Below are 24319 nucleotides of genomic sequence, written 5' to 3' on the forward strand. Positions count from 1 at the left end.
CTCTTTGAGTCTCAACGCAAAGAGAATGAAGAGGCTAAGCGCAGGCAGCGGAAGGGGCGCGCGGCGAACCAGCCCCACCGACCCCTTCCCTCGACGAATGTCTGTTCCACCTGTAACAGGGTCTGTGGCTCTCGTATCGGATCATTCAGCCATCAAAGAACTCACTTTGGGAGTGGAAGCAAGTCCTCTCGATTCCGAGGGACTGCCTATGATGATGATGATGGAGACTGAAATCAACTGTTGGGCTCGGTGGAGCTGCTGCAAGTGGACTGCTCCGCTTAAACCCCCCCCCCCCATCAACCACCGCCAGTGGAGCAGTCCGGGTTAACCGAAGGGGAGCCTTTGACCAATGAGATTGAAGCTGGGAAATTCAAACAGGAGAGAGGAGAAAACGCGAGACACGGCGGCCCGGGCAAAGAGCTATCGGCAAAGGGAAAGGCAGAGAGAGAGAGAGAGAGAGACACACACACACACACACACACACACACAGAGCGGCAGCGGAGAAACTTCAGAGGCGGTGGAACAGAACAGAACAGAAGAGAGGAGAGAGAGGCCCCGCAGTGTGAGTGGTTTCCAGCAGCGCCGGGTGCCGTGCAGTGCAGTCTCGGTTGCAGGGATGTCGGAGGAGGACGCGGTACAAGTGTGTGTCCGGCTGAGGCCACTCAATGACCGGTGAGTAGGTGTAATGGAGAATGGGTGTTCTTTACAATGTACTCCTGAAATCAAAGTTGGGAGGACAAGTTGAGAAAGCATTCTGGATCCTGGGCTTCATAGAGGCATTGAGGATAAAAGTAAGGAAGTTATGTTTAACCTTTATAAAACACTGGTTGGGCCCCAGCTGGAACATAGGAACTTCAGAAATAGGAGCAGGAGTAGGCCATACGGCCCCTCGAGCCTGCTCCACCATTTAATACGATCATGAATGATCCGATCATGGACTCAGCACCACTTCCCTGCCTGCTTATTCTCTTATCGGTCAAGAAGCTGTCCATCTTTGTCTTAAATTTATTCAATGACCCAGCTTCCACAGCTCTGAGACAGCAAATTCCACAGATTTACAACCCTCTCAAGAAATTCCTCCTCATCTCAGTTTTAAATGGGTGGCCCCTTATTCTAAGATTATGCCCCCTAGTTCTAGTCTCCCCCATCAGTGGGAACATCCTCTCTGCATCTATCTTGTCAAGCCCCCTCGTAATAAGAACATAAGAATTAGGAACAAGAGTAGGCCATCTAGCCCCTCGAGCCTGCTCCGTCATTCAATAAGATCATGGCTGATCTGGTCGTGGACTCGGCTCCACTTACCTGCCCTCTCCCCGTAACCCTTAATTCCCTTATTGCTTAAAAATCTATCTATCTTTGACTTGAAAACATTCAATGAGCCAGCCTCAACTGCTTCCTTGGGCAGAGAATTCCACAGATTCACAACCCTCTGGGAGAAGAAATTCTTTCTCAACTCGGTTTTAAATTGGCTCCTCCGTATTTTGAGGCTGTGCCCCCTAGTTCTAGTCTCCCCCACCAATGGAAACAACCTCTCTGCCTTGATCTTGTCTATCCCTTTCATTTTAAATGTTTCTATAAGATCAGCCCTCATCCTTCTGAACTCCAAGGAGTAAAGACCCAGTCTACTCAATCTATCATCATAAGGTAACCCCCTCATTTCTCGAATCAGCCTAGTGAATCGTCTCTGTACCCCTTCCAAAGCTAGGATATCATTCCTTAAGTAAGGTGACCAAAACTGCACGCAGTACTCCAGGTGCGGCCTTACCAATACCTTATACAGTTGCAGCAACACCTCCCTGCTTTTGTATTCCATCCCTTTCGCAATGAAGGCCAACATTCCATTTGCCTTCCTGATTACCTGCTGCACCTGCAAACTAACCTTTTGGGATGTTTTTATTGAGTGCACAAGGTTGCAGCCCCTGTTCCATTATTTGAAGGGGCTGCTCCTGAAATTCTGGCTGCACTTCAGTCCCACTCTCCTGATCTTTGGGCACCCTGTACGGAGGGGAGCGGGTAGGTCCGAGGGCCTCCTCGTAGGACTGCTCCTGGGCACGGCCAAGGGTGCCATCAGCCGGTCCAGGCAGCGGGCGGTCGAGGGGGTCGTTCAACCTGACTGCCTGCCTCTCTTCCGCTCTTACATCCGGTCCAGGGTGTCCTTGGAGATGGAGCACGCGGTGTCCACCGGTACACTCGCGGCCTTCCGCGAGAGGTGGGCACCGGAGGGACTGGAGTGCATCATCACGCCCGGCAACCAAATTTTAATTTGATTTTACGTTTTAAAGTTTAATTTGTTTTAATTGCCGGTGCTTTTAGTGTCCCCCTTCCCTTTTATAGGGGGCACTGGGGAAAAATTGTGATTTTAGTGCCCAAAAAAAAACCAAAAAAAAAGAAAAACACAAAAAAAAAGGAAAAAAAAGGGCCTTGTAAATGTCTGTCTGGTGTGTCACCCAGGTAGGGTGGCACGGGTTAATGTTTTTTGTTTTTGCAGATAAACTCCAAAAAAAAAAGAGTTTCATGCACAAGGACCATTGTAAATGTCTGGTGTGTCACCCAGGTCGGGTGGCACGATTTAATGTTTTATGTTTTGTAGGTAGACTCTAAAAGAGTTTCATGCACAAGGACCCCCAGGTCCCTCTGCACCACAGCATGTTGTAATTTCTCCCCATTCAAATAATATTCCCTTTTCCTGTTTTTTTTTTTCCCCAAGGTGGATGACCTCACACTTTCCGACATTGTATTCCATCTGCCAAACCTTAGCCCATTCGCTTAACCTATCCAAATCTCCTTACAGCCTCTCTGAGTCCTCTACACAACCCGCTTTCCCACTAATCTTAGTGTCATCTGCAAATTTTGTTGCACTACACTCTGTCCCCTCTTCCAGGTCATCTATGTATATTGTAAACAGTTGTGGTCCCAGTACTGATCCCTGTGGCACACCACTAACCACTGATTTCCAACCGGAAAAGGACCCATTTATCCCGACTCTCTGCTTTCTGTTCGCCAGCCAATTCTCTATCCATGCTAATACATTTCCTCTGACTCCGCGTACCTTTATCTTCTGCAGTAACCTTTCGTGTGGCACCTTATCGAATGCCTTTTGGAAATCTAAATACACCACATCCATCGGTACACTTCTATCCACCATGCTCGTTATATCCTCAAAGAATTCCAGTAAGTTAGTTAAACATGATTTCCCTTTCATGAATCCATGCTGCGTCTGCTTGATTGCACTATTCCTATCCAGATGTCCCGCTATTTCTTCCTTAATGATAGTTTCAAGCATTTCCCCCACTACAGATGTTAAACTAACCGGCCTATAGTTACCTGCCTTTTGCCTGCCCCCTTTTTTAAACAGAGGCGTTACATTAGCTGCTCTCCAATCCGCTGGTACCTCCCCAGAGTCCAGAGAATTTTGGTAGATTATAACAAATGCATCTGCTGTAACTTCCGCCATCTCTTTTAATACCCTGGGATGCATTTCATCAGGACCAGGGGACTTGTCTACCTTCAGTCCCATTAGTCTGTCCAGCACTACCTCACTAGTGATAGTGATCATCTCAAGGTCCTCCCTTCCCACGTTCTTATGACCAGCAATTTTTGGTATAGTTTTTGTGTCTTCCACTGTGAAGACGGAAGCAAAATAATTGTTTAAGGTCTCAGCCATTTCCACATTTCCCATTATTAAATCCCCCTTTTCATCTTCTAAGGGACCAACATTTACTTTAGTCACTCTTTTCCGTTTTATATATCTGTAAAAGCTTTTACTATCTGTTTTGTTTTGCGCAAGTTTACCTTCGTAATCTATCTCCCTTTCTTTATTGTTTTTTTAGTCATTCTTTGCTGTCGTTTAAAAATTTTCCCAATCCTCTAGTTTCCCACTAACCTTGGCCACCTTATACGCATTGGATTTTGATTTGATACTTTCCTTTATTTCCTTGGTTATCCACGGCTGGTTATCTCTTCTCTTGCCGCCCTTTTTCACTGGAATATATTTTTGTTGCGCATTATGAAAGAGCTCCTTAAAAGTCCTCCACTGTTCCTCAATTGTGCCCCCGTTGAGTCCTTGTTTCCAGTCTACTTTAGCCAACTCTGCCCTCATCCCACTGTAGTCCCCTTTGTTTAAGCATAGTACATATAATGTTATATGTTACGATAAGATCACCTCTCATTCTTAATTCCAGTGAGTAGAGGCCCAACCTACTCGACCTTTCCTCATAAGTCAACCCCCTCATCTCCGGAATCAAACCAGTGAACCTTCTCCGAACAGCCTCCAAAGCAAATATATCATTTCTTAAATATGGAAACCAAAACTGTATGCAGCATTCCAAGTGTGGCCTCACCAATACCTTATATAACTGCAGCAAGACTTACACCATCCCCTTTGCAATAAAGGCCAAAATTCCATTGGCCTTCCTGATCACTTGCTGTACCTGAACACTATCCTTTTGTGTTTCATGCACCAGGACCCCCAGGTCCTGTTGTACTGCAGCACTTTGCAAATTTTCTCCATTTTAAAAATAACTTGCTCTGATTTTTTTTCTGCCAGAGTACATAACCTTACACTTTCCAGCATTTATACTCCATCTGCCACATTTTTGTCCACTCACTTAGCCTGTCTATGTCCTTTTGCAGGTTTTCTGTGTCCTCCTCACACATTGCTTTTCCTCCCATCTTTGTATCGCCAGAAAACTTGACTATGTTACACTCTGTCCCTTCTTCCAAGTCGTTAATATAGATTGTAAATAGTTGGGGTTCCAGCACTGAACCCTGCGGCACCCCACTAGTTACTGGTTGCCAACCAGAGAATGAACCATTTATCCTGACTCTGTTTTCTGTTAACCAATCCTCTATCCATGCGAATATTACCCTCGACCCTGTGAACTTTTATCTTGTGCAGTAACTTTTTTATCTGGCACTTTGTCAAATGCCTTCTGGAAGTCCAAATACATCACATCCACCCTGTTTGTTACATCTTCAAAGAATCCCAGCTAATTTGTCAAACATGACTTCCCTTTCATAAATCCATGCTGACTCTGCCTGACTGAATTATGTTTTTCCCAAATGTCCTGCTACTGCTTCTTTAATAATGGACTCCCAACCACAGATGTTAGGCTAACTGGTCTATAATTTCCTGCTTTTTGTCTGCCTCCTTTTTTTAAATAGGGGTATTACATTTGCAGTTTTCCAGAATCCAGGGAATTTTGGTAAATTACAACCAATGCATCCACAATCCCTGCCGCTACTTCTCTCGACCCTAGGATGCAAGCCATCAGGTCCAGGAGGTTTATCCGCCTTTAGTCCCATTATCTTACTGAGTGCCACCACCTTAGTGATTGTGATTGTGTTAAGTTTTCCCGCTCCATCCCTCGCCTCCACCCGCCCTTTGCCCCCCTCCCCCCGTTGCCCCTCCCCCCTTTGCCCCCCGTTGCCCGTTTGCCCCCCCCCGTTGCCCCTTTGCCCCCCCGACTCTCCACTGTTGGGATATTGAACACTGATACCAGGTTTTTGTTTAGAGTTTCTGCCATCTCCATGTTCGCCATTACTAATTCCCTGGCCTTGTCCTCTAAGGGACCAACATTTACTTTAGCCACTCTTTTCCTTTTTATATACCTGTAGATACACTCGCTATCTGTTTTTATATTTTGTGCTAGTTTACTTTCATAGTCTATCTTCCCTTTCTTAATCATTTTTTTAGTCATTCTTTGCTGGCTTTTAAAAGCTTCCCAATCTTCTTGGAGTATTGTGTCCAATTCTGGGCACTGCACATTAGGAATCATAGAAGTTTACAGCACGGAAGAAGGCCATTTCGGCCCATCGTGCCCATGCTGTCCAACGAGAGGCTATCCAGCCTAATCCCACTTTCCAGCTCTAGGTCTGTAACCCTGCACATCCAAGTACACCAATAATATTACAACAGTGGATAGTCAAGTGGCTATGGGGGAGGAACTTAACACAATCACAATCACTAAGGAGGGGGTGCTCAGTAAGATAATGGGCCTAAAGGCAGATAAATCCCCTGGACCTGATGGCTTGCATCCTAGGGTCTTAAGAGAAGTAGCAGCAGGGATTGTGGATACATTGGTTGTAATTTACCAAAATTGCCTGGATTCTGGGGAGGTCCCAGCCGATTGGGAAACTGCAAATGTAACAGCCCTATTTGGAAAAAAAGGAGGCAGACAAAAAGCAGGAAATTATAGACCAGTTAGCCTAACATCTGTGGTGGGAAAATGTCGGAGTCCATTATTAAAGAAGCAGTAGCAGGACATTTCGAAAAACATAATTCAGTCAGGCAGAGTCAGCATGGATTTATGAAAGGGAAGTCATGTTTGACAAATTAACTGGAATTCTTTGAGGATGTAACAAACAGGGTGGATCAAGGGGAAGCAGATGATGTGGTGTATTTGGACTTCCAGAAGGCATTTGCCACCTAAAAAGATTACTGCACAAGATAAATGTTCACAGGCTTGGGGGTAATATTAGCATGGATAGAGGATTGGTTAACAGAAAACAGAATCAGGATAAATGGTTCATTCTCTGGTTGACAATCAGTAACTAGTGGGGTGCCGCAGGGATCAATGCTGGGACCCCAACTATTTACAATCTATATTAACGACTTGGATGAAGGGACAGAGTGTAACATAGACAAGCTTTCTGGTGATACAAAGATGGGAGGAAAAGCAATGTGTGAGGAGGGCACAAAAAACCTGCAAAAGGGCATAGACAGGCTAAATGAGTGGGCAAAAATGTGGCAGATGGAGTATAATGTTGGAAAGTGAGGTTATGCACTTTGGCTGAAAAAAAATCAGAGCAAGTTATTATTTAAATGGAGAAAAATTGCAAAGTGCTGCAGTACAACGGGACCTGGAGGTCCTGGTGCATGAAACACAAAAGGATAGTGTGCAGGTACAGCAAGTGATCAGGAGGGCCAATGGTATCTTGGCCTTTATTGTGAAGGGGATAGAGTATAAAAGCAGGGAAGTCGTGCTACAGCTATATAAGGTATTGGTGAAGCCACACCTGGAATATTGCGTGCAGTTTTGGTTTCCATATTTACGAAGGGATATACTTGCTTCGGAGGCAGTTCAGAGAAGGTTCACTAGGTTGATTCCGGGGATGAGGGGGTTGACGTATGAGGAAAGGTTGAGTAGATTAGGCCTCTACTCGTTGGAATTCAGAAGAATGAGAGGCGATCTTATCGAAACGTGTAAGATTATGAGGGGGCTTGACAGGGTGGATGCAGAGAGGAGGTTTCCACTGATGGGGGAGACTAGAACTATAGAGGGCATGATCTTAGAATAAGGGGCCGCCCATTTAAAACAGAGATGAGGAGAAATTTCTTCTGAGTGTTGTAAATCTGTGGAACTTGCTGCCTGAGAGCTGTGGCAGCTGGGCCATTGAATAAATTTAAGACAGAAATAGAAAGTTTCTGAAACGATAAGGGGTTATAGAAACATAGAAAATAGGTACAGGAGTAGGCCATTCAGCCCTTCGAGCCTGCACCACCATTCAATAAGATCATGGCTGATCATTCACCTCAGTACCCCTTTCCTGCTTTCTCTCCATACCCCTTGATCCCTTTAGCCGTAAGGGCCATATCGAACTCCCTCTTGAATATATCCAATGAACTAACAACAACTCTTTGTGGTAGGGAATTCCACAGGTTAACAACTCTGAGTGAAGAAGTTTCTCCTCATCTCAGTTCTAAATGGCTTACCCCTTATCCTTAGACTGTGTTCCCTGGTTCTGGACTTCCCCAACATCGGTAACATTCTTCCTGCATCTAACCTGTCCAGTCCCATCAGAATTTTATATGTTTCTATGAGATCCCCTCTCATCCTTCTAAACTCCAGTGAATACAGGCCCAGTCGATCCCCCCCTCTCCTCATATGTCAGTCCTGCCATCCTGGGAACCTTCGCTGCACTCCCTCAATAGCAAGAACGTCCTTCCTCAGATTAGGAGACCAAAACTGAACACAATATTCCAGGTGAGGCCTCACCAAGGCCCTGTACAACTGCAGTAAGACCTCCCTGCTCCTATACTCAAATCCCCTAGCTGTGAAGGCCAATATACCATTTGACGCCTTCACTGCCTGCTGTACCTGCATACCAACTTTCAATGACTGATGTACCATGACACCCAGGTCTCGTTGCACCTTACCTTTTCCTAATCTGCCGCCATTCAGATAATATTCTGCCTTCGTGTTTTTGCCACCAAAGTGGATAACCTCACATTTATCCACATTATACTGCATCTGCCATGCATTTGCCCACTCTCCTAACCTGTCCAAGTCACCCTGCAGCCTCTTAACGTCCTCCTCACAGCTCACTCCGCCACCCAGTTTAGTGTCATCTGCAAACTTGGAGATATTACACTCAATTCCTTCATCTAAATCATTAATGTATATTGTAAATAGCTGGGGTCCCAACACTGAGCCCGGCTGCACCCCACTAGTCACTGCCTGCCATTCTGAAAAGGACCCGTTTATCCCAACTCTCTGCTTCCTGTCTGCCAACCAGTTCTCCATCCATGTCAGTACATTACCATCAATATCATGTGCTTTAATTTTGCACACCAATCTCTTGTGTGGGACCTTATCAAAAGCCTTTTGAAAGTCCAAATACACCACATCCACTGGTTCTCCCTTGTCCACTCTACTAGTTACATCCTCAAAAAAAATTCCAGAAGATTTGTCCAGCATGATTTCCCTTTCATAAATCCATGCTGACTAGGACCGATCCTGTCACTGCTTTCCAAATGCGCTGCTATTTCATCTTTAATAATTGATTCCAACATTTTCCCCACTACTGATGTCAGGCTAACCGGTCTATAATTACTCATTCTCTCTCTCTCTCTCTCTCTCTCTCTCTCTCTCTCTCTCTCATTTAAAAAGTGGTGTTACATTAGCTATTCTCCAGTCCATAGAAGCTGATACAGAGTCAATAGACTGTAGGAAAATGATCACCAATGCATCCACTATTTCTAGGGCCACTTCCTTAAGTACTCTAGGATGCAGACTATCAGGCCCTGGGGATTTATCGGCCTTCAATCCCATCAATTTCCTGCCAGTAAGGATTTCCTTCAGTTCCACCTTTTCACTAGACCCTCGGTCCCCTAATATTTCCGGAAGGTTATTTGTGTCTTCCTTTGTGAAGACCGAACCAAAGTATTTGTTCAACTGGTCTGCCATTTCTTTGCTCCCCATTATAAATTCACCTGAATCTGACTGCAAGGGACCTACGTTTGTCTTCACTAATCTTTTTCTCTTCACATATTTATAGAAGCTTTTGCAGTCAGTTTTTATGTTCCCTGCAAACTTACTCATATTCTATTTTCCCCCTCCTAATTAAACCCTTTGTCGTCCTCTGCTGAATTCTAAATTTCTCCCAGTCCTCAGGTTTGCTGCTTTTTCTGGCCAATTTATATGCCTCTTCCTTGGATTTAACACTATCCTTAATTTCTCTTGTTAGCCACGGTTGAGCCATCTTCCCCATTATATTTGTACTCCAGACAGGGATGTTATGGGGAGCTTGTGGGGAAGTGGAGCTGAGTCCATGATCAGATCAGCCATGATCTTATTGACTGGCGGAGCAGGCTCGAGGGGCCGTATGGCCTACTCCTGTTCCTAGTTCTTATGTTATTTTTTAAATGTGGCAAGGGTTTCTGCCTCTACCACCCTTTCAGGCAGTGAGTTCCAAATCCCTCAAATCTCTCCTAAACCGTCTACCAATTACTTTAAATTTATGCCCTCTGGTTGTTGATCCCTCTGTTAAGGGAAATGGACCCTTTCTATCCACTATATCTAGGCCCCTCATAATTTTATACACTTGAGGTCTCCCCTCAGACTCCTTGGTCCCAATGAAAACAAATCCAATCTGTCCTCATAGCTAAGATTCTCCACTCCCAGCAACATTCTCGTGAATCTTCTCTGTACCCTCTCCAGTGCAATCATGTCCTTCCTGTAATGCAGTGACCAGAACTGCATGCAGTATTCCAGCTGTGGCCTAACCAGTGCTTTATACAGTTCAAACATAACCCCCCCCTGCTCTTGTATTCTATGCCTTGGCAAATAAAGGCAAGCATTCCGTATGCCTTCTTAACCACCTTATCTACCTGGCCTGCTATTTTCAGGGATCTGTGGACATGCACTCCAAGGTCCTTTTGTTCCTCTACACTTCTTAGTATCCTACCATTTAATGTGTATTCCCTTTCCTTCTTGGCCCTCCTCAAAAGCATTACCTCACACGTCTCTGGATTAAATTCCATTTGCCACTGTTCTGCCCATCTGACCAGTTGGTTGATATCTTCCTGCAGTCTGCAACTTTCTACTTCATTATCAACACAGCCGATTTAGTATCTGCAAACTTCTTTGTCATACCCCCTATATTCAAGGAGGTCAAGGTCATGGAGAGAGTGCAGAGTAGATTTACTGGAATGGTTCCAGGGATGAAAGACTTCAGTTGTGGCGAGATTAGAGAAGCTGGAATTGTTCTCCGAGCAGAGAAGGTTATGGGGAGATTTAATTGATGTGTTCAAAATTATGAAGGGTTTTAATAAGAGTAAATAAGAAACACGGTTTCCAGTGGCAGAAGGGTCAGTCACCAGAGAGCACCGATGTAAGATAATTGGTAAAAGAACCAGAGGTGAGATGAGAATAATATTACACAGTGGCAGCATTTGACCAAGGGTGGCATCAAGGCACCTGAGTAAAATTGAAATCAATGGTAATTGGGGTAAACTTCTCCATTGGCTGGTGTCATACGTAACACAGAGGAAAATGTTCAATCATCACCGCCCCAGAACATTGCTACAGGAGTTCCTCAGAGCAGTGTCCTCGGCCCAACCAGCTGCTTCATCATAAGGTCAGAAGTGAGGATGTTTGCTGATAATTGCACAGTGTTCAGTTTAATTTGGAACGCCTCAGAAAATGAAGCAGTCCATGCCCACATGCAGAAAGACCTAGATGACATTCAGGCTTGGGCTGATAACTGGCCACAAATATTCGTGTCACACAAATGGCAGGTAATGACCATCTCCAACAAGCGAGAGTCTAGCCACCTTCCCATGATATTCAATGGCTTTACCATCGCCGAATCCCCCACCATCAACATCTTGAGCGTCACCATTGACCAGAAACTTAACTGGACGAGCCACATAAATACTGTGGTAACAGTGTGTCAGAGGCTGGGTATTCTTCAGTGAGTGTCTCACCTGACTCCCCAAAGCCTTGCCACCATCTATAAGGCACAAGTCAGGAGTGTGATTACATGGAATATATGACACAGAAACAGACCATTTGGCCCCAACCAGTCCATGCTGGCGTTGATGTTCGACTCGACTCTCCTCATCTAAATCTGGGCGGACCGCAACCAATGTCCTAGGGGGAGTGTTTGCTAGTGCTGTTGGGGAGGAGTTAAACTAAAATGGCAGGGGGATGGGAACCTATGCAGGGAGACAGAGGGAAGTAAAATGGGGGCAGAAGCAAAAGATCGAAAGAAGAAAAGTAAAAGTGGAGGGCAGAATAACCCAAGGCAAAAATCAAAAAGGACCACATTACAGCAAAAGTCTAAAGGGACAAAGTGTGTTTAAAAAGACAAGCCTGAAGGCTCTGCCTCAATGCAAGGAGTATTTGGAATAAGGTGGACGAATTAACTGCGCAGGCAGCTATTAACGAGTATGAGATATTTGGGATTATGGAGACATGGGTGTTAAAGAGGAAATTAACGCAATAGTAAGGAAGGACATTAGCTTGGATGATGTGGAATCTGTATGGGTAGAGCTGCGGAACACAAAAGGGCAGAAAACGCTAGTGGGAGTTGTGTACAGACCACCAAACAGTAGTAGAGAGGTTGCGGACAGCATCAAACAAGAAATTAGGGATTCGTGCAATAAAGGTACAGCAGTTATCATGGGCGACTTTAATCTACATATAGATTGGGCTAACCAAACTGGTAGCAATGTGGTGGAGGAGGATTTCCTGGAGTGTATTAGGGATGGTTTTCTAGATCAATATGTCGAGGAACCAACTGGAGGGTTGGCCATTCTAGACTGAGAAGGGGCTAATTAGCAATCTTGTTGTGCGAGGCCTCTTGGGGAAGAGTGACCATAATATGGTAGAATTCTTTATGATGGAGAGTGACACAGTTAATTCAGAGACTAGGGTCCTGAACTTAAGGAAAGGTAACTTCGATGGTATGAGATGTGAATTGGCTAGAATAGACTGGCGAATGAGACTTAAAGGGTTGATGGTGGATAGGCAATGGCAAACTTTTTAAAGATCACATGGATGAACTTCAACAATTGTACATCCCTGTCTGGAGTAAAAAATAAAATGAAAGTGGCTCAACCGTGACTAAAAAGGGAAATTGGGGATAGTGCTAAATCCAAGGAAGAGGCATATAAATTGGCCAGAAAAAGCAGCAAACCTGAGGCCTGGGAGAAATTTAGAATTCAGCAGAAGAGGACAAAGGGTTTAATTAGGAGGGGAAAAATAAGAGTATGAGAGGAAGCTTGCTAGGAACATAAAAACTGACTGCAAAAGCTTCTATAGATATGTGAAGAGAAAAAGATTAGTGAAGACAAACATGGGTCCCTTGCAGTCAGAATCAGGTGAATTTATAATGGGAAACAAAGAAATGGCAGACCAATTGAACACATACTTTGGTTCTGTCTTCACGAAGGAAGACACAAATAATGTTCCGGAAATACTAGGGGATCGAGGGTCTAGCGAGAAGAAGGAACTGAAGGAAATCCTTATTAGTCAGGAAATTGTTCGGGACATTGATGGGATTGAAGGCCGATAAATCCCCAGGGCCTGATAGTCTGCATCCCAGAGTACTTAAGGAAGTGGCCCTAGAAATAGTGGATGCATTGGTGGTCATTTTCCAACAGTCTATCGACTCTGGATCAGTTCATATGGACTGGAGGGTAGCTAATGTAACACCACTTTTTAAAAAAAGAGGGAGAGAGAAAATGGGGACTTATAGACTGGTTAGCCTGACATCAGTAGTGGGGAAAATGTTGGAATCAATTATTAAAGATGAAATATGCATTTGGAAAGCAGTGACAGGGTTGGTCCAAGTCAGCATGGATTTGTGAAAAGGAAATCATGCTTGACAAATCTTCTAGAATTTTTTGAGGATGTAACTAGTAGAGTGGACAAGGGAGAACCAGTGGATGTGGTGTATTTGGAATTTCAAAAGGCTTTTGACAAGGTCCCACACAAGAGATTGGTGTGCAAAATTAAAGCACATGATATTGGGGGTAATGTACTGACATGGGTAGAGAACTCGTTGGCAGACAGGAAGCAGAGAGTCGGGATAAACGGGTCCTTTTCAGAATGGCAGGCAGTGAGTAGTGGGGTGCCACAGGGCTCGATGCTGGAACCCCAGCTCTTTACAATATACATCAATGATTTAAATGAAGGAATTGAGAGTAATATCTCCAAGTTTGCAGATGACACTAAGCTGGGTGGCGGTGAGAGCTGTGAGGAGGATGCTAAGAGGCTGTAGGGTGACTTGGACAGTTTACGTGAGTGGGCAAATGCATGGCAGATGCAATATAATGTGGATAAATGTGAGAGTATCCACTTTGGTGGCAAAAACACGAAGGCAGAATATTATCTGAACGGCGGCATATTAGGAAAAGGGGAGGTGCAACGTGACCTGGGTGTCATGGTACATCAGTCATTGAAAGTTGGCATGCAGGTACAGTGAAGAAGGCAAATGGTATGTTGGCCTTCATAACTAAGGGATTTGAGTATAGGAGCAGGGAGGTCTTGCTGCAACTGTACAGGGCCTTGGTGAGGCCTCACCTGGAATATTGTGTTCCGTTTTGGTCTCCTAATCTGAGGAAGGATGTACTTGCTATTGAGGGAGTGCAGCGAAGGTTCACCAGACTGATTCCTGGGCTGGCAGGACTGACATATGAGGAGAAACTGGATTGACCGGGCCTGTATTCACTGGAGTTTAGAAGGATGAGAGGGGATCTCATATAAAATTCTAACGGGACTGGACAGGTTAGATGCAGGAAGAATGTTCCCGATGTTGGGGGAGTCCAGAACCAGGGGTCACAGTCTAAGGATAAGGGGTAAGCCATTTAGGACTAAGATGAGGAGAAACTTATTCACTCAGAGTTGTTAACCTGTGGAATTCTCTTCCGCAGGGAGTTTTTGATGCCAGTGTGTTAGATATAGTCAAGACGGAGTTGGATATGGCCCTTACAGCTAAAGGGATCAAGGGGTATGGAGAGAAAGCAGGATAGGAGTACGGAGGTGAATGATCAGCAATGATATTGAATGGTGGTGCAGGCTCGAAGAGCCGAATGGCCTACTCCTGCACCTATTTTCTATGTTTCTATGGGCATAACCCTCTATTCCTTTCTTTCGCATGTGCTTCTATAGCCTCCCCTTAAATGCATCTATATTATTCACTTCAACCACTCCCTGTGGTAGCGAGTTCCACATTCTCACCACTCTTGAGTAATGAAGTTTCTTTTGAATTCCGTATTGGATTTCTTAGTGACTATCTTGTATTGATGGCCTCTAGTTATGCTCTTCCCCATAAGTGGAAACTCTCTCACACTCTACCAAAACTTTTCATAGTTTTAAAGACCTCTATTAGGTCTTTTTTCAAGAGAAAAGTGACCCACCCTGTTCATCCTTTCCTGATGTATATACCCTCGCATTTCTGGTGTAATCCTTGTAAATCTTCTCTGCACCCTCTCCAGTCTCTATTCTTTTTATAATATGGCGAGCAGAACTGTACGCAGTACTCGAAGTGTGGTCTAACCAAGGTTAAATACAGGTTTAGCATAACTTCCCTACTTTTCAATTCTATATCTCTAGAAATAAATCATCTTGGTTTACTTTTTTAAAGCCTTGCTAACCTGTGTCACAACTGAGTTATTTGTGTAGTTGTACTCCGAGATCCCTTTGTTGCTCTACCCCACCGAGACGCGCATCCTCCTAGTAATAAGTGACCGTATTCTTCCTACCAAAATGTAATTCAGGTGGAGCGTTGAAATCCGGAAACCTCTGGACCGAGGCCGTTCCGGATTTCGGAACATCTTTCCAACTCCGTTCGGGGTCATGGGGCATTGCAATCCATTCACAGCTTCCGATTTGCGCTGTTTACTTTGGGGGCAGGCAGGGGCCGGCTGGTTTGGGGAGCTGCAGTGTCCGTGTCCGGTTTTCGGATGGCTGTTTGATGGAAATAAACAGCGATACTACAATCAAAATTTCTTACTCACAGCACAAGTAATCCCCCAAAATACAGTGTGGAAAATCGGCAGTGATTGTTTCTGCTTCCAGGACTGGGCCAGTTAACTCTCGGTTTCAATCGGAGGAGTGCGATGAATTGACGCTGTTTTAGATTTAATTCTAGAAGTAAATAGTGGAAAAGGTGAAATAATAAAAAATGCAGGAATTGTGTGGAGTATTGTGACCAGAGTAGTAGAAGGAGGGGAAAGGAAAACTTGGATCATCCCCAAAGTTTCGCTGGGGTCTTGCTCCGGTGGTTTTCGGTGCACTGCCAGCTTGTAAGGCTGGGGGTGCCGCGGTCACCGTGCTTTGCAGTTTTGGCACGCTTGTGTTCTGGCTGAGGGAAGACACCCGGTGGGGGGAGACCTGGAGCAGCGGTGCCTCTGGGTGTGAAGACCTGGAAAAAGAGATGAGTTGGAGTTTTTGTTTTTTCATTCCTGTGAGTGTTGAGTTTTCAATTTCAATTTTTAGATTTTCCCTGGGCCTGGCATGCGGCGGTTTGGCAGGGTGTCCGGATTCCGGAACATTTTCTGGATTCTGGATGACCCCGCCACGGATCGGCCCGGTGTCTGGATTCTGGAACTCTGGATTTTGGACGCTCCACCTGTACCTCACTTTTATCTGTGTTGAACTTCATTTGCCAATTATTATATGCCCATTCTGCAAGTTTATTAATGTCCACCTGTAATTTGTTGCATTCCTCCTCTGTGTTGTCTCTTTCTCTCTTTCCCCCCCCCCCCCCCCCCCCAAATTTGGTGTCATCTGCAAATTTAGAGATTGTTTTTGATTCCAAAGTTTAGTCGTTAAAATAAATTGTGAACAACAGTGGTCTCAGCAATGATCCTCTTGGAACATCACTACCCACCGTGAATAGCTACTCTTTATCCCTACTGTCATGTATGTATGCTTGGAGTTACTAGCCACTGGGGGACGTCATTGGGCTGTATGCACGCGTGTGCGGGCCAGGTATATCAAGCAAGCCACCCTGTAATGTGGGCACTTTAGGCCCGAATAAAGTTGAGCTAGGTTTGCACCTGAGTGAGTTTACAGTATTCAGTCTATCGAGTTATTATATACATAACATTTGACGGTGAGGTAACTCAAGAACCTTCGCATGCAAAATGAGCACCATAGGAATTCTGGAGAGATTCGTGGAAGAAGAGGACTGGTCGGATTTTATCGATTGCCTGGACCAGTACTTCGTGCAGTCCTAAAATCTATGGCCTCCTAAAGAATCTCCTCTCTCCTGCACATCCAACGGGCAAGGCCTATGAGGAATTGTGTGCTCTGGTACGTGACCATCTCAAACCAAAAGAAGGCATTATCATCTCACGCTATCGATTCTACACACATCCTGGCCCTCAGAACGAATATGTGTCGGAATTCGTCGCTGACCTAAGGCATCTTGCTGGGCCATATAAGTTCGAAGACGCGTTGGAAGACATGCTGCAAGATTTCTTAATAGGAATCAACCACAAGGTGATCCTCCGGAAGTTATTAGCTGCGGAGATGCTGGATTTGAGCAAGGCCATCGTCTTTGCCCAGGCATGCATGACGACCGATAATTTAAGGCAGATATCATCGAAGAGTTGGAGCTCCACGGCAAGTACTGTAAACAAGATTGTGTCGCCATATGGCAGAGCTGCTTAAGGCAGGGCCTACTCGACTGCTTATGTGAAACCTGTCGCTGCTCAAAGTCCGCCAACGGGTACGAATCCGATTTCATCCTGTTGGTGTTGTGGGGGCAGTCATCGGCATCATCAGTATCGTTTTAAACAGTACATCTGTAAAGGCTGTTCGAAAGTGGGGCATCTTCAGCGAATATGTCCACAACTGAGAAAGCGTGCTGTGCCTCACCACATGGACGATGACCAGTCCAGTGCGGACCTGAATATGCAACCCAAGATACCCAAGGAGGAAGTGTATGGCCTGTTCGTTGCTGACAAAGAGCTAACCGATGATGGTTAATGTGAAACTAAATGATGTGCCAATATCGATGGAATTGGACACTGGTGCGAGTCAGTCGATAATGAGCCAAAGGACATTCGACAAGCTGTGGGGCACTAAGGCTGTGAAGCCTAAGTTGAGTCCGGTCAATGCCAAGTTGTGTACTTACACGAAAGAACTCATACCGGTGATTGGCAGTGCAGTCGTCAAGGTGTCGTGTGGTTCATGATCTACAGTTATGGATCGTTCCAGGAAATGATCCAATGCTGTTCGGCAGGAATTGGCTCAAAAAAAATCAAATGGAATTGGAATGATATCAAAGCGGTGTCATCGGTGGATGACACTTCATGTGCTAAAGTGCTAAGCAAGTTTCCCTTGCTATTTGAACCGGGCATTGGCAATTTCACAGGAGCCAAGGTGCAGATTCACCTGGACTCTGGTACAAGAGCGGTCCATCACAAAGCTCGGGCTGTTCCATACATGAGGGAGAAGGTCGAAATTGAGCTGGACAGACTCCAACGTGAAGGGGTCATATCGCCGGTCGAATTTAACGAATGGGCCAGACCCATAGTGCTATCACTCTAACACAGGAACAATCAGGATTTGTGGAGACTACAAGGTCACGATCAACCGATTTTCGAAACAGGATCCGTACCCGTTACCGAAGGCTGATGACCTGTTTGCAACGCTAGCCGCTAGTAAGTCATTCACTAAACTGGATCTGACGTCAGCCTATATGACACAGGAGCTCATCGACGCGTCGAAGAAACTTGCATGCATCAACACTCAAAGGACTATTTATCTACGTGTCCTTTTGGCATTTACTCGGCTGCAGCCATATTTCAGGGGAGCATGGAGAGTCTACTGAAGTTCATCCTTAGAACCGTCGTGTTTCAAGATTACATTTTGGTCACAGGTCGTGACACTGCCGAACACCTGAACAACCTTGAGGTTCTACATGATCTGGACAAAATGGGACTCCAGCTGAAACATTTGAAGTTCGTCTTCATGGCACCGGAAGTCGAATTTCTGGGGAGGAAGATTGCTGCTGGTGACATCAGGCCTACGGACTTGAAAACCAAGGTCATCAAAAATGCACCCAGGCCTCAATGTGACAGCTGTGTTCGTTCCTTGATCTACTCAACGACTTCGGTAATTTCTTACCTAGATTGAGCACTTTATTAGAGCCACTGCACATGCTGCTCAGAAAAGGCGACAACTGGGTTAGGGGTGTGTCTCAAGATGCTTTCGAGAGAGCTACAAATCTGCTTTGCTCTAACAAGTTGTTGGTATATTATGATCCATGTAAGCATCACCAGACTGATTCCCGGGATGGTGGGACTGACCTATCAAGAAAGACTGGATCAACTGGGCTTGTATTCACTGGAGTTCAGAAGAATGAGAGGGGACCTCATAGAAATGTTTAAAATTCTGACGGGTTTAGACAGGTTAGATGCAGGAAGAATGTTCCCAATGTTGGAAGTCCAGAACCAGGGGGCACAGTCTAAGGATAAGGGGTAAGCCATTTAGGACCGAGATGAGGAGAAACTTCTTCACCCAGAGAGTGGTGAACCTGTGGAATTCTCTACCACAGAAAGTTGTTGAGACCAATTCACTAAATATATTCAAAAGGGAGTGAGATGTAGTCCTTTCTAGTAGGGGGATTAAGGGGTATGGCGAGAAAGCAGGAAGGGGGTACTGAAGTTGCATGTTCAGCCATGAACTCATTGAATGGCGGTGCAGGCTAGAAGGACCGATTGGCCTACTCCTGCACCTATTTTCTATGTTTCTATTGGCCTGTGATGCTTCATCATATGGGGTTGGCTGTATGCTCCAACAAGCTAATGAGTCCGGTAAACTGCAACCTGTTGCATGTGCTTCAAAGTTTGTCAAAGATGGAAAGAGCCTACAGCATGGTAGAAAAAGAAGCTTTAGCCTGCATGTATGAGGTTTAAAAAAATGCATCAGTACCGGTTTGGTCTTTGTTTTGAACTCAACGGATCACAAGCCACTGTACCTTGTTTTCGGAAAACAAAAAATGAAATCTATGCCAATGCATCGTCTCTCATCCAGAGGTGGGTGCTGACATTATCTGCCTATGATTGTCATTCGCCATAGACCTGGCACCGAGAATTGTGCTGATGCACTGAGCCATCTGCCTTTGCCCAGACCTGAGGTGGAGACGCCACAACCTGCTGATCTATTAGTTATGGATGCTTTTGAGAGTGAAGGAACCCGTCACTGCTCAACAAGTTAGGACCTGGACCAAACAGGACCCGATTTTATCGGTTGTAAAAAGTTGTCAGTGGTGATTGGTCTGTTGCTATACCTATGGAAATGTATGATGAGACCAAACCTTACAACCGTCGCAAAGACGAACTATCCATTCAGTCAGATTGTTTACTGTGGGGTAATCTAAGAAAGGCAGAGAGAAATTTGTACTTGATCTACACAGCACTCATCTCGGTATGGTCATGATGAAAGCCATCGCCAGGTCTCGCGTATGGTGGCCTGGAATTGACTTTGATCTGGAATCATGTGTGCATCAGTGCAACAGTTGCATGCAGCTAAACAAAGTACCAGCGGAATCTCCGCTGAATCTGTGGTCGTGGCCATCTAAACCATGGTCGAGGATCCACATCGACTTTGCAGGTCCTTTTCTGGGTGAGATGTTTTTTGTTGTGGATGCATATTCCAAGTGGATAGACTGTATAATGTCATCCAGGACATCCACAGCTACCATTTGAGAGCCTTCATGTCATGTTTGCTACTCTTGGTCTGCCTGATATTGTTGTGAGTGACAACGGATCTTGCTTCACAAGTCTGGAGTTTTAAGAGTTCAAGAAATTCAATGGTATTAAATGGAGAGCTGGTGCTCTCCACTCTCCCGTCCTGTGACAGTTGGAGCTGGTGCTCTCCACTCTCCTGTCCTGTGACCGTTGGAACTGGTGCTCTCCACTCTCCTGTGACAGTTGGAACTGGTGCTCTCCACTCTGTCCTGTGACAGTGGGAACTGGTGCTCTCCACTCTCCCGTCCTGTGACAGTTGGAGCTGGTGCTCTCCACTCTCCTGTCCTGTGACCGTTGGAACTGGTGCTCTCCACTCTCCTGTGACAGTGGGAACTGGTGCTCTCCACTCTGTCCTGTGACAGTGGGAACTGGTGCTCTCCACTCTCCCGTCCTGTGACAGTTGGAGCTGGTGCTCTCTACTCTCTCTCCTGTGACAGTTGGAACTGGTGCTCTCCACTCTCCTGTGACAGTTGGAGCTGGTGCTCTCTACTCTCTCTCCTGTGACAGTTGGAGCTGGTGCTCTCCACACTCCCGTCCTGTGACAGTTGGAGCTGGTGCTCTTCACTCTCCTGTCCTGTGACAGTTGGAACTGGTGCTCTCCACACTCCCGTTGGTGTAGGAGGGAGGGCTTTAGTTTCCTGAACAATTGGGACCGCTTCTGGGGAAGGTGGGACCTGTACAAGTCGGACAGGTTACACCTCAACAGAGACTGGACTAATGTTCTCGCGGGTGGTTTTGATAGTACGGTTGGGAGGGCTTTAAACTAGCTTGGCAGGGGGATGGGAACCCAGGAGTGGGCTCTGAGCTAGTTAGAGTGGGTGAGAGCTCAGATGTACAGAACCCTAAGAAAGAATGCAGAAGGCAACAGCAGAGTAGCACTGGGGTAAGTGTAAACCACAAGGTGATAGGAAGGGACAAAATGTATGAATATGAAGGGGCTGCAGGAGGGGTCAAAACTAAAAATCATGGTTTAAAAACTAGTATTAAAACACTTTACCTAAATGCACGCAACATTCGAAATAAAGTAAATGAGTTGACGGCACAAATCATTACAAATGGGTATGATTTGGTGGCCATTACAGAAACGTGGTTGCAGGGTGCCAAGACTGGGAATTAAACATACTGGGGTATCTGACAATTGGGAAAGATAGACAAGAAGGGAAAGGAGGTGGGGTAGCTCTGTTAATAAAGGATGATATCAGGGCAGTTGTGAGAGATGATATTGGCTCTAATGAACAAAATGTTGAATCATTGTGGGTGGAGATTAGCGATAGTAAGGGGAAAAAGTCACTGGTGGGCGTAGTTTATAGGCCCCCAAATAATAACTTCACGGTGGGGCGGACAATAATCAAGGGAATAATGGAGGCATGTGAAAAAGGAACGGCAGTAATCATGGGGGATTTTAACCTACATATCGATTGGTCAAATCAAATTGCACGGGGTAACCTTGAGGAGGAATTCATAGAATGCATACGGGATTGTTTCTTAGAACAGTATGTGACAGAACCTACAAGGGGGGGCAAGCTATCTTAGATCTGGTCCTGTGTAATGAGACAGGAATAATAAACGATCTCCGAGTAAAAGATCCTCTCGGAATGAGTGATCACAGTATGGTTGAATTTGTAATGCAGATTGAGCGTGAGGAAGTAGTGTCTCAAACGAGCATACTATGCTTAAACAAAGAAGACTACAGTGGGATGAGGGCAGAATTGGCTAAAGTAGACTGGGAACACAGACTAAACGGTGGCACAATTGAGGAACAGTGGAGGACTTTTAAGGAGCTCTTTCACAGTGCTCAACAAAAATATATTCCAGTGAAAAAGAAGGGCGGTAAGAGAAGGAATAACCAGCCGTGGATAACCAAGGAAATAAAGGAGAGCATCAAATTAAAAACCAATGCGTATAAGGTGGCCAAGGTTAGTGGGGAAACTAGAAGATTGGGAAAATTTTAAATGACAGCAAAGAATGACTTAAGAAAGCAATAAAGAAAGGAAAGATAGATTAAGAATGTAAACTTGCGCAAAACATAAAAACAGATAGTAAAAGCTTTTACCGATATATAAAATGGAAAAGAGTGACTAAAGTAAATGTTGGTCCCTTAGAAGATGAGGAGGGGGATTTAATGGGAAATGTGGAAATGGCTGAGACCTTAAACAATTATTTTGCTTCGGTCTTCACAGTGGAGGACACAAAAACCATGCCAAAAATTACTGCTCACGGGAATGTGGGAAGGGAGGACCTTGAGACAATCACTATCACGAGGGAGGTAGTGCTGGACAGGCTAATGGGACTCAAGGTAGACAAGTCCCCTGGTCCTGATGAAATGCATCTTAGGGTATTAAAAGAGATGGCGGAAGTTATAGCAGATGCATTCGTTATAATCTACCGACATTCTCTGGACTCTGGGGAGGTGCCATCGGATTGGAAAGCAGCTAATGTAACGCCTCTGTTTTTTAAAAAAAAAGGGGGCAGACAAAAGGCAGGTAACTATAGGCTGGTTAGTTTAACATTTGTAGTGGGGAAAATGCTTGAAGCTATCATTAAGGAAGAAATAGCAGGACATCTAGGCCCCAAGTTTCCACATGATTTGCTCCTGATTTTTAGGAGCAACTGGTGGAGAACGGAGTATCTTAGAAATTGGAATTGTCCACATTTAAGTTTTCTGCAGTTCTAGTCAGGTAGAACAGTTTCACTTTTGAACAGAATTTTTTTTTCAAAAGGGGGCGTGTCCGGCCACTGACGCCTGATTGAAAGTTTCCACAGTAAAAACGTACTCCAAACTAACTTAGAATGGAATAAGTGAAGATTTTTGTAGGCCTGAAAAAACCTTGTCTACACATTAAAAAATCAGGCGCAGGTTACAAATTAGGCATCCGGAACGAGGTTTGGGGTGGGGGGTGGGGGGGAAGGGAAGTCATTACATTCTACAATAAATCCTTAGTTATACTTATACAAATAATTCCAATCTGAATAAAAATTTATAAGAAAAGATTAAATAAACCATGTTCCTACCTGTGTGAAAGTGCTTCAGGCAGGGAGAAGGCTGCAGGAAGCCTCAAGTTGAGGCAGCCGTTCCCGACGGCAGGGCGGGGGAGGCAGTGAGGGCCCGACCGACGGCAGCGGTGGGGAGGCAGGGCGAAGGCTGCAGGAAGCCTCACAAATTGAGGCAGCTGTTCCCGACGGCGAGGGGGGTGGGGGGGAAGGCAGTGAGGGCCCGACCGACGGCAGCAGGGGGAGGCAGGGAGAAGGCTGTAGGAAGCCTCAGAAATTGAGGCAGCCGTTCCCGACGGGCCCGACCGACGGCAGGGGGAGAAAGCTGCAAGAAGCCTCAGTGCTGATCATGGAAGGGCAATGTGGTTTTATTAAAAAAATTTTAAAAATTGAACAGCTACAAGGAACTACAAAAATGGCCGAGTGCCAATGTTTCCTTCACACTGCGCGTGCGCGCACGCGCAGGGTTGCCGGCACGAAAAAAACTCATTTTAAATGGTACCCGCCCCCTCCTACTTACAAAATTGGCACGAGTGGTAGGCTCCACCCCCTGGGCGCCGCGCCAAGCAGACATCGAGCTGCAACGCGCTCGAGAATAGCGCGTTTTTTTTCAGGCGCCGTTTTCGGTGCGAAAAACGGGCGCCCAGCTCGGAGGGGCACCTGTTTTGCCGCATGTGGAAACTTGGGGCCCGAGATAGGAATAGTGCAATCAAGCAGACGCAACATGGATTCATGAAGGGGAAATCATGTGTAACTAATTTACTGGAATTCTTTGAGGATATAACGAGCATGGTGGATAGAGGTGTACCGATGGATGTGGTGTATTTAAATTTCCAAAAGGCATTCGATAAGGTGCCACGCAAAAGGTTACTGCAGAAGATAAAGGTGCGTGGAATCAGAGGAAATGTATTAGCATGGATCGAGAATTGGCTGGCTAACAGAAAGCAGAGAGTCGGGATAAATGGGTTCTTTTCGGGTTGGAAATCGGTGGTTAGTGGTGTGCCACAAGGTTTGGTGCTGGGACCACAACTGTTTACAATATACATAGATGACCTGGAAGAGGGGACAGTGTAGTGTAACAAAATTTGCAGATGACACTAAGATTAGTGGGAAAGCGGGTTGTGTAGAGGACACAGAGGCTGCAAAGAGATTTAGATAGGTTAAGCGAATGGGCTAAGGTTTGGCAGATGGAATACAATGTCGGAAAATTTGAGGTCATCCACCTTGGGGGAAAAAAACCAGTAAAAGGGAATATTATTTGAATGGGGAGAAATTACAACATGCTGCAGTGCAGAGGGACCTGGGGGTCCTTGTGCATGAATCCCAAAAAGTTAG

General features: G+C 45.4%; 1 protein-coding gene across 1 annotated transcript in view; it reads left to right on the forward strand.

The window, feature by feature from the left end:
• Positions 1–374: 374 nt before the first annotated feature.
• cenpe (centromere protein E) overlaps positions 375–24319 on the forward strand; it is a 210191-nt gene continuing 186246 nt past the window's right edge. Inside the window, exon 1 of the mRNA XM_070880180.1 lies at positions 375–672. Within this exon, the coding sequence (XP_070736281.1) occupies positions 617–672 (56 nt within the window). The 5' untranslated portion in view covers positions 375–616. The remainder of the gene's footprint in view (positions 673–24319) is intronic.

This window comes from Pristiophorus japonicus, chromosome 1, assembly GCF_044704955.1.
Source record: "Pristiophorus japonicus isolate sPriJap1 chromosome 1, sPriJap1.hap1, whole genome shotgun sequence".
NCBI lineage: Eukaryota > Metazoa > Chordata > Chondrichthyes > Pristiophoridae > Pristiophorus > Pristiophorus japonicus.